Genomic DNA, 10,103 nt, shown 5'->3' with positions numbered 1-10,103 from the left:
AGCCTGGTCTACAGAGTGAGTTCCAGGACAGCCGGGACTATACAGAGAAACCCTATCTCGAAACACCAAAAAAAAAAAAAGTTGTCAGCGTTCTCAGAGCCTGCACTGTTTGGACAGTTAGTAGAATAACAACCACACTGAGAGTCACAACCAGAGGTGCCCCTGCCACTGTCCAGCTCTTGCTTCTCTTGCTGCTTGCAACCAGGACCATTTCCATGCATGTCATACCTCCTGTTGTATATCCTCTTAGGGAAGTCCTCACTTCTGTCTAACTTACATCCTGACCCCTGTGTCATAGGGTTACTAGCATCAGTGGCCAGCTAGGATAACCCTAGAGGACCACAGGCCTGTGAGGAGACAGGAAAGGGACCCGGTACAAGGCAGGGCTAGTTGGCTTAGCTCTGTCCTTGGTGTCCACCCAAGCAATGGTACTGAAAGGCCTGGAGAGAAAAAAGCAGAGGATGTCTTGTCCTATTAGAGGGGCAGGCTTTGCCTGCCTGATGCGAACACACTGGTCTCTGCCTGTCAGCTGGCAAATGAGACAGGAGTCCCTTATTATCCGTGTACAGGAAAGAGAGAGCGGAGGCTAGGGCTGCCAGGGGGGTGGAGTAGGATAATCAGGATCCCGGACCCCCAGGGCAAGGGTGTGGATGAAATGGACCCCGGAACCAGAACATCAATATGAAGGAAGGGTGTACACAGAGGAGCCCACAGTGCCAACTGGCGAGGACAGCCCTTGTCCACCCTCCTCGGGAACTCTTAGTCCTAAGGAAAGGGGTCTGCTTGGCGCTTGTGATGGCCTTGTGGTGGGGCAACCAGTCCCTTCCCCTTCAGAGTATCTAGATGAACACCTGGGCATTGGTCTTCCTCTTAGCACCATTCACCTAAGAGGTACTTTTTCTTTGGGTACCCCAACTTTGAGGCCTGTGGGTACCTAAATCCAGGAACGTCTGGAACCTCCCTACTCTGCACAGATGTTAGGAGAGAAGCCTGCTGTCCGGACCTGGTTCTGAGTCACTCCTGGTATTGCATAGCGCGCCGCACCTGGCAGCTCTCTTACATTCTCCTGGCCCTGTTATCTTTTCTTCCCTCTCTCCTGCTTCAGTGCCACGGGAGTCCTCAGATGCTAAAAGCAGAGGCTTCCTCTGGCCCCTCCCCTGTTCTCCCTGCCCCAGGCAGCCACCCAAAGCATAGGACACTCCTGCTTCCTGTGTGTGGCTGCGTTTGAGGTTCAGAGAAACAGTTGACCTGAGGCTGCACAGCCAGACTAAAGCACTAAAGCGGGTGAAGCCTCCGGCTTCCCACCCCCCACTCCAACCCAGTCACTCATCACAGGCTAGACAACTGTTTGGGTTTGGGAACCAGGGGGCTAATTATGCTGGAGTCACAGAGGGGCTAGGTAGGAAGACATTCAGTGAGAGGGCCCTATAATCAGTGCTGTGGGAGAGATGACAACCTGGCCTCCCTGAGAGGCAGCTCCCCTCCCCACCCCCTCAGGCCTAGTTCGAGCTTCTTATCCCAGCCCCTCCCCTCCATTGCTTCTCAACCAGAAGAGTCCCCTGAAGAAAGCAGACAGACTTTGTAGGTAGGGATACAACTTTATTCAAGGGAGGAAGAGAGGAAAAAGATCTCAGCAAGCTGAGATGAGATTGAGGGGTCAGTCATCATTTCTGCCCTCAGCTCCTCTGGGCCTGCACCAGACCTTGTGCAGGTGGCACTACTGAAGACAAGGCAGGGCTAGCAAGCTCTGGCCAGAGCAGCCTCGTGGGGAAAGCTCTGGGCCCAGGCCTCTTCCAGCAGGGTGAGCCACAGAAGAAAGGGGGCATAGAACTATAGGCTCAGCTGACCTGAGCCTTCAGGGTGATCCAAGCAGGATCTCACCTGGATCACTCAGCCAGCCACACCTCTCCAGGAAAGATCAAACAGGTCAAGTTATCAAAGCTAAGAGTGCCAGCCCAGAACAGGGAGGAACATCCCCACTGTTAAGTCCTCAATGCCAGAAGGGCAGTTTCTAGTCTTCCCCTGAGGACCAAGGATCTCCGCCTACTCCACTAAGAGTGAACTTCAGGGGCTGGCTTGGGCCTAGATGCACAGGAGACCCTATCAAAGGGACCTTTAGGGCACCCACCTCCTGTTCCTGTAAAGGGAGGCCTTGATCCTCGTCTCCATCCAGAACCACCTGCCCCTCAGGCTGTGCTAGTCCATTCTCCACCCTCCCATTCACTTGCTCTGACTCCAAGTCGGGGCCCTGGCCACTGATATCAAAGGTGTCTCCTGCCCCTGGGACCAGGCTAGTCACCTCGAGGGGAGTATCTACATGGTCAGTCGCTTGACCTTCCTCCCCACCCAAGGAAGCAGACTCAGACCTCTCTGACCCAGAAGGCTCAGCACTGTCCTGAGACACCGTCTCTAGGGCAGTTACCGGAACATTAGCTGCAACGCCTCTCAAGCCATCATCCCAGAGACCACTGACACCCACGGATTCATGTTCCAGGTCTCCTCTTTGGGTGACATCCTGGACCTTGACACCTCCACCAGAGGGCCCCGACCCCCACCATTGAGCCCCTGACTCTGCTCCATCCTCATCGGCATCTTCTTCCTCTCCCTCCTCCCCACTCTCTTCCTCATCAGCAAACCCATCAGACTCCCCACCCTGATCCCAGCATGCAGGCTGCAGTTCTGGGGGCACTTGGCCTAGATGATCTGCCACCTCCTTGGGAACCCCTGGAAGAAGAGAGGCCTCAGTCCCCAGGTCCTCAAATTCCTCAGATGATAGGTCAGAGTCATGGCCTTGCTCCTCCTCCTCTGGTGGATCACTGAGACCCTGGGCAGCCAGGACGGCAGGACCCCAGCCTTCCTTCCTGGCCTCCCCTTGAGGGGAAAGCCTCTGTTCTCCAGCCAGGTTCCACTTTGGGGACGCAGGAGACCTCAGGTAGAGGCCCAGGGGAGTAGAGTCAGGGAGAGTTTCCCCTAGCTCATCAGCCTCACTGTCTTCTCTGCCCTCCTCCCAATCCTGGAGGCCCTCGGGGATCTCCCCAAGACCAAACTCTGGCTCATCTTCTACCCTTCCCAGTGCTTCAGACTCAGCTTCTGCCTGCCACCCAGTCTCCTGGATCCCCTTAGCCTGGGGCTGTGGCTCATGAGCATCTGTCAGGATTGGGATGGGTGAACAGGGTTCCATGAGCTTGGGGCCAGGGGCTGTCAGTGCTGCCTGTACACCCCCATCTTCCTCTGTCTCCAGGGGCCTGGGCTGAGGGGCATCACTGCCCTCATGGTCTGAGGTTTCCAGTGAGGCCTCCTCTTCTCCCCAGCCCTCCACAGACTCTTCGCAGCCCTTGCCTTCCAGAGCCTCACTGCTAGTCTTGGGTAATTTGAGGATCCCTGAATCCAGAGCACCTGCCTCTTTTGGTTCCTTTCCAGGCCCTTCCAAGCCCTGAGCTATCTTTGCCTTCACACTTTCCTCCCCCAGGGATGGGTGAATGGCCTCCTCCCTGGTGAAATGCCATGGGTCTTCTAGCCCTGTCACTTCCTGCTCAAGTTCCAGTCCAGCTCTGGCAGCCTCTAACCCAAGGGTCACCTCTACGGAGTCTTGTTCACCTGCATGGGCTCTATCATCATCTTGCTCTGTCACCTCTGGCATTCCCTGAGCAACTGGGACCTCTAGGACCCCCATCTGCTCTGGTTGTCCCTCCAGGTTGTCGAAAGCCTCAGCAGGGACCCTCTGCTCCTTGGGCTCTGAGCTCCCCAGACTCCAGGCCTCCCCCACGACATCCTGCAGCAGCTCTCCCTCCTCTGCAGCTTCTTCCTCCCCACCTTGCCCCCTTAGATGCAACTCTGCTTTATCCTCAGTTTCCACTCCTGCGGTCCCCAGAGGTGTTTCCTGACCCACTTCTCCATCCTCTACCACATCCTCCCACCTCTGTTGATTTCCAGACAGCTCCTGCTCCACCTCTCCCAGAGACCTCAGTGACTCTTGATCCTGTTCCCTCTCCAGGCCCTCTTCCACTTCCAGGCACTGCTGACTGCTGTCCTCCACCCCTCCTGGTGATTCCACAGTCTCTATGTTCCACTTGCCCAAAGATCTCAGTTCTTGACTCTCCCTTTCAAGGGGTGTCAGCATCTCTTGGTTCTCATCCACAAACCCCAGTTGTTTGTGGATCTCCTTTTCTAGAGGCCCTATTGTCTCACTAGTCACTTCGGTAGACCACAATGGCTCTTGAGTGTCTACAGACTTCCTTCTTTCCAGGTCCTCTTCTGCCATCTCCAGTGGTTCCATGTTCTCTGTTTCTGAAGACTTCACTGTCTCCATACCTTCTTCTTTCAGTGACACTAGTGACTCTCTATTCTCTTTGTCAAGAGATCCAACTATTTCCTGGTCATTTCCAAGAGGCCTCAGTAAGTCTGGATCCACCTTTTCCTTTGGGCTCTCTGTCATCTGCTCATCCTCTATAGCCCTCAGTGGCTGTTGGGTCTCTTGTTCAGGTTTCTGTTCCTCTTGGTCCTGTCCTGCTAGAGATCTCAGGGACTCTGGATTCTCTTTTTCCAAAGATCCAAAGGTCTCCTGGCTCTCATCTTCAAGAGACTTCCCTGAGTCCTGACTCTCTTTCTCTAGCTGGCTCTCAACCATCTGCTGCTCTTTGTCTACAGATCTCAGTGGCTCATGGTTCTCTCCCTCTAAAGATCTCTCCAGTACCTGCTCTTCTTCTTCTTCTGGAGACCCCAGGAACTCTTGGCTTTCTTTTTCTAGATGGTTCACAATCCTCTGTTCCTCCTCTTCTGGAGGCTTCAATGAACCCTGAGTTTTACTTTCTGGTGGTATAATGCTCTCCCTATTTCTGTCTTCAAGAGATCCCAGGGTCTCATGAGTCTCATCGTCTAGCAGGCTCTTAATCATGCGGTCATCTTCTTCCAGATACCTCACTGGCTGGGCATTCTCTTTTTCTAGAGATTCAAGAGAGTCCTGGCTCACTTTTTCTAGAGGTTTCACAATCCTCTTCTCCTCTTCCTCTACTTCTAGAGATCTCGGTGACCTCTGGTTCCTGCTTTCTAGTGGTACAATGGTCTCTAGGTTTTCATCAAGAGACCTCAGAGATTCTTCATTCTCTCTTTCTAGAGGCTTCCCAATCCTCTGGTCCTCTTCTTCTGGAGATTCCAAGGACTCCTGACTCTCCTTTTCTATCAGTCTCTCAAGCATCTGGTCCTCTTCAAACCTTAGTGGCTCCTGACTCTTTTTCTCCAGAAGTCTAAGTGCCTCCTGGTCCTCTCCTTCTGGAGACCTTGGGAACTCCTGATCCTCTTTCTCTACCAGCCTCTCAAGCATCTGGTCCTGTGCTTCTTCACACCTTAGTGGCTCTTGATTCTCTTTCTGCAGAGCTCTAAATGCCTCCTGGTCCTCTTCTTCCGGAGACTCCAGGGTCTCCTGGTTCTCCTTTTCTATTAGTCTCTCAAGCATCTGGTCCTCTGCTTCTTCACACCTTAGTGGCTCCTGATTCTCTTTCTGCAGAGATCTAAGTGCTTGCTGGTCCTCTCCTTCTGGAGACCTTGGGGATCCCTGATCCTCATTCTCTCTCAGCCTCTCAAGCATCTGGCCCTGTGCTTCTTCACACCTTAGTGGCTCCTGAATCTCTTTCTGCAGAGGTCTAAGTGCTTGCTGGTTCTCTTCTTCTGGAGACCTTGGGAATCCCTGATCCTCTTTCTCTCTCAGCCTCTCAAGCATCTGGTCCTGTGCTTCTTCACACCTTAGTGGCTCCTGATTCTCTTTCTGCAGAGGTCTAAGTGCTTGCTGGTTCTCTTCTTCTGGAGACCTTGGGAATCCCTGATCCTCTTTCTCTCTCAGCCTCTCAAGCATCTGGTCCTGTGCTTCTTCATACCTTAGTGGCTCCTGATTCTCTTTCTGCAGAGGTCTAAGTGCTTGCTGCTGGTCCTCTCCTTCTAGAGACCTTGGGGATCTCTGATCCTCATTCTCTCTCAGCCTCTCAAGCATCTGGCCCTCAGCGTCTGGACATCCCAGCGGGTGTAGGCTCTCTTTTTCAGAAGCTGTCAATGATTCTAAGCGCCCCTGTTCTGAAGTCCTCACTACCTCTTGATTCTCCTTTCCTAGAAATGAAGCTGTCTCTAGTGCACCTTCAGGAGACATTAATTCTTGATCCTCCATTCTTGGGTCTTCTTTTCTTAAATGCTTAGAGAGTTCAGGAACCCCATTTTCTAGAGTTTTCTCTGCCTCTACATTCTTTTCTTCTAAAGACTTCAGCGGTGTTTGTTTCTCCTTTTCTGGGCTTTTTAGTGTTCCCAGGTTCTCTTCTGTAGATGAATTGTAATTCTCCTTTCCTGGTGTCTCATGGCTCTGGATTTTCAGAGACATCAATGGCTCCTCTACTAGAGCCTCCAGGGTTTCCTTTTGCAAAAGTCCCTGGGAATCCTGGATTTCTTCTGTGTCCACACCACTCTCTTGTGTTCCCTGTGCTAAGCTGTTCTCTACTTTTACTTCTGTGGCTGTTTCTTTCTCTACTTCCCAGATTTGCCCTTCTTCTTCCTGGAATATGCTAGAAACTCTAGACTCACTGGATTCTCCATCTTTAGCCTCTGAAACTGGGTGGTGAGGGTTGAGGGGCGGGGCTAAGGGGGTCAGATCATCAGGGAAGTGGCCAGGCTGCTCACCCCCAGGCTCCTCTAGTTCTGGGGGGACACCGGTAGAACTAGGCACTGTGGCCTCAGCCCAAAGAGGCGCTGGAGCCTGTTGCCTCCCACCCTGTGTCTGGAGCAGGGAGACCTCTGCATTTGTAGGGCAGAGAACCTCAGACATAGGTGGGATGGGAGTGCTGGCCAAGGTTGGGGTTCTGGCCTGAACGAACTCCTTTGTCTTCAGAAAGGCTGTCACTGGTGTCTCAAGGGCATTAGGCAAGGGGGAAGGGAAGGATGTTGGGCTGAGGACAGGGAGCACAGATCCCAGGTGCTGCTCCTCCGGTTTCCCAAGGAAATGCAGCTTCAGCTTGGGATCTGGAAAAGCAGAGTAAGAAACACTGTAAGTACGTCCTGACCTCACCTCAGAGCAGCCCTCACATCAGCCATTTTGTCTGACCTCCACTGGTTAGACTGGGACCATCAGTACCATTGGCACCAGGGAGTGAAGACTTAGACTGATGCTGCTTAGGGAAGATCTTCCAAGGAGAGCTTCCAGGAGCAGTTGGCTCCGCCTCTTACCGGGAAAGCCGAGAGAAGCCTGGGAACTTCTTCCAGGTGTCTGCAACCGACAGTTCTCAGCCTCCAGCAGTGTCCTGGTGGGGAGGGGGGGAAATGGTGTCAGCCCCAGCTGAGGTTGCATGTCCTGCCACTGCAGAATCACTCTTCATTGTGACCATTGTCTTATGAAAGCCACACAGACACATACCCGCAGATATATACTTAGTCAACCCCATATCTGAGACACAGGGAGACCCCACATGCAGATTCCCACAGTCGGATGCAGGGCCAAGTGAATTGCTAACACTTAGATCAGACTCCTCAGATCAGTCTCCGCCTCCCCACCCAAGGCCAAGGCCGATGACCTCATCCTCTGGAAGGGAGGCTGATTCTCATGCTAATTATTGCCTTTTGTCCACACTACCATCTGGAGGGCCTAAGAAGGGGGGGCTCCTCAGGGGAAGTAGGAATTCTCAGGCTTGTTCCCATGGGATGGCTCTCTCCTCTGCCCCCAGAGCTGGTGACAGACAAAAGCAAATGAATTCAGCTCCCCTTCTCCAAATCCTTTTCAGACCTCAAACACCAGTGGTTACATTCCTCAGAGCTGCCTGGGACCCTTCCCCTCAGAGGACTAACTGGGCTAAGGCCCTCATCTCAGGATCACAAACCCTTCAGGGCAGAGGTCTTTAGGTTCACGTCCCTGCCTCGGTGGCCCACAGGGCTGATTGGAGGAGATGAGGGAAATCAGTTCACAAGGGATTCGCAACTAGTCTCTTGTTTCCATCCATGGCCTCTGAGCACATCTGGTTCTCAAAGTGGCCTTTCCTCTGTTCTCATGCAGCATCCCGCCTTGTGCATTCAGTCCTTCTTAGACACTCGCTGGCTTTCCTTCCCTGGGCCCTACCCTCCAGCTCCTCTCCTCGACCTGTCTCTGGTCTTGCCTCTTTGCCAGTGGATTCTGGAGAAGGGGAGCATTTCGTCCTGGCCCCATACTCTGGAGGGATATCCTCAGCCCTCAACAGTGGGACTCCAGCTGGGACCTCTTCCCACGAGACACAGACAGAGGCTATACACATACCACCAGAGCTGTTCCACTCAGCCTTCCTGAGGCAGGCCAGAAAGGGGCAAGGAGCTGGGCAGGGCCAGTGACACTAGGGCTTGAAAGGAAGCAGAAGGCTAGGAGTCCAGCTCTTACCCCAGACACACAGCTCAGGCCCAGGCCAGGGGGCTGGTTAGCATGATCAGGCAAGCCTGCAAGGTTCTTCTGAGACTGCCCAGGCGTCCCCAGCAATTTGGCATAGACACTAGAGATTGCCTGCCTTTCAAAGAACTCAAGTGCAGGTGCCTGTACCCTCTGGTCTAGTGCCTGAAGCCTGAGCTGTCTCTTTAAGCGTTACCATCTCTTCTAGTCCTGAACCTGGGAGCAGGCAGGCTCAAGTATAAGCCTACCAAGCTGCCAAGCCAGACAACCTGTTTGATCTCTGGGACTCATAAGCCTCCATCACAGACAAGTACATTACATAAATAAATGTAATCAAATGTTTAAGTGAACCTGAGGGCTGGACAGATGGTTCAGTGGTTAAGAGTGCTTGCTGCTCTTGCAGAGAACAGCACCAGTGTGGAGCTGCTCACAACCTCTAACTCCAGCTGCAGGGGACCCAGTGCTTTCCTCTGGGCTCTCAAGACACCTGTACACATGCGGCAGATCCACAAGTACACAAAGATAGAATAGTTCTACAGAGCGACAGCGGAGAGTCACAGCAAGCACAGAGCTAAGTTCCTGGGCCCTTCAGCCGAGGAGAGTCAGCCTTGTGTACCTGTATGTAGCCACCTCCAGACTAAGGGACATCTTGAGGTGTGCCAGTTGCTGCCCGCCTTCCAGGATCTGAGCGATCTGACTCTGTAGACCCTGCTTCTCCTGCTCCAGGGCTTCCACAGCCAGCTGCAAAGCAAGCGGGAAGAGTTAGTGGAAGGGGTCTCTGCTTTGGGACCCCGACACTCCTTACTGCTCACTTCCTCTACCTATGTCCTCCCTGTCTGGAGCACTGCGCTGGATCCCCCAGACAGCCACAGGGAACACTCCAGGCTTCTCCTAGACCAGGCTTCTCTTGAGGATGCTGATTAAACGGTAACACATGCTATTGGTAACACATGCTATTGAGAATCTAGCTCCCACGGGAGGAGATGGGGTAAAGGAGAGGAGATGGGGTTACACAGCGGAAGAGGAGGTAAAGTGGAAACAGAAGAAAAAAGTAATTTATCAAGAGTTGGCTTGGGGGGGGGGTGCTTGGAAGGAAAGCAGTTGGGCCACCACTGCCCCCAGCTCCTCATAGCAGGCTGGGTTCCTCCACTTCCCACGTGTTCTGGAATCTTTCTCCCCCAAGAAGAGTGGGCAGGTGGCCATGTGGGGACTTCTGTCTGGGCCAGGCAAGAGGCTGTTTTCTCAGCTGTTGGTCACATCTGTGCAGTATAAGGGGGAGGGTGCCCCAGGCCCTTGGAATGTGCTTCAGGGAGCTGAAAAGCCTTGACACAGAGAGGGGCTGGTGGTCAGCGGTGGCTCACCGCTCCCTCCCCCACCCCCCCTACCCCCGCCTTCCTTCACTATGGTTGCTAGGGACCTTCTGTTGCAGAGGTTAGCATGTGCTGGGCACATTCTGATTGACAATAGCCTAGGGAAGAGCACAGGGAGTCATCCTAGAGGGAAGTTATCATTCAAAGAGTGAGGAGCTGCTACCAAGGGTAGCCTGCGGGCCTTTCAAAGGGGCTGTGCTAGGAGGTCCCAGAATTCCACCCATCCATCCTACCTGACAGGAAAGTCTAGGACTTGTGCTTGCTCTGGGCAGGGACTATCTGAATACAGTTGCCCTTGCCCCCACCTCTTTCCTGAAGGTCTCTTGCCATCCTAAGTACTTGCTAGGGCTTGG

The 10,103-nt window shown here is 53.4% G+C and overlaps 1 protein-coding gene across 2 annotated transcripts in view; it reads right to left on the bottom strand.

Moving 5' to 3' along the window:
• Positions 1–1,578: 1,578 nt before the first annotated feature.
• Positions 1,579–10,103, bottom strand: part of Nes (nestin) — a 9,476-nt gene continuing 951 nt past the window's right edge. Inside the window, exons 1-4 of one of the 2 annotated variants that reach the window (XM_031374322.1) lie at positions 9,202–9,356; positions 8,997–9,121; positions 7,201–7,274; positions 1,579–6,996 (exon numbers count right to left, since the gene is read on the bottom strand). In XM_031374322.1, the coding sequence (XP_031230182.1) occupies positions 2,012–6,996; positions 7,201–7,274; positions 8,997–9,028 (5,091 nt within the window). In that variant the 5' untranslated portion in view covers positions 9,029–9,121; positions 9,202–9,356 and the 3' untranslated portion in view covers positions 1,579–2,011. Of the gene's footprint in view, positions 6,997–7,200; positions 7,275–8,996; positions 9,122–9,201; positions 9,357–10,103 lie in introns of those variants that run through there. The other variant, XM_031374321.1, reaches the window with a different exon arrangement.

This window comes from Mastomys coucha, unplaced genomic scaffold, assembly GCF_008632895.1.
Source record: "Mastomys coucha isolate ucsf_1 unplaced genomic scaffold, UCSF_Mcou_1 pScaffold16, whole genome shotgun sequence".
NCBI lineage: Eukaryota > Metazoa > Chordata > Mammalia > Rodentia > Muridae > Mastomys > Mastomys coucha.
Note: the sequence above shows the minus strand (reverse complement) of the source record. Positions and strands in the feature narration are given on the sequence as shown.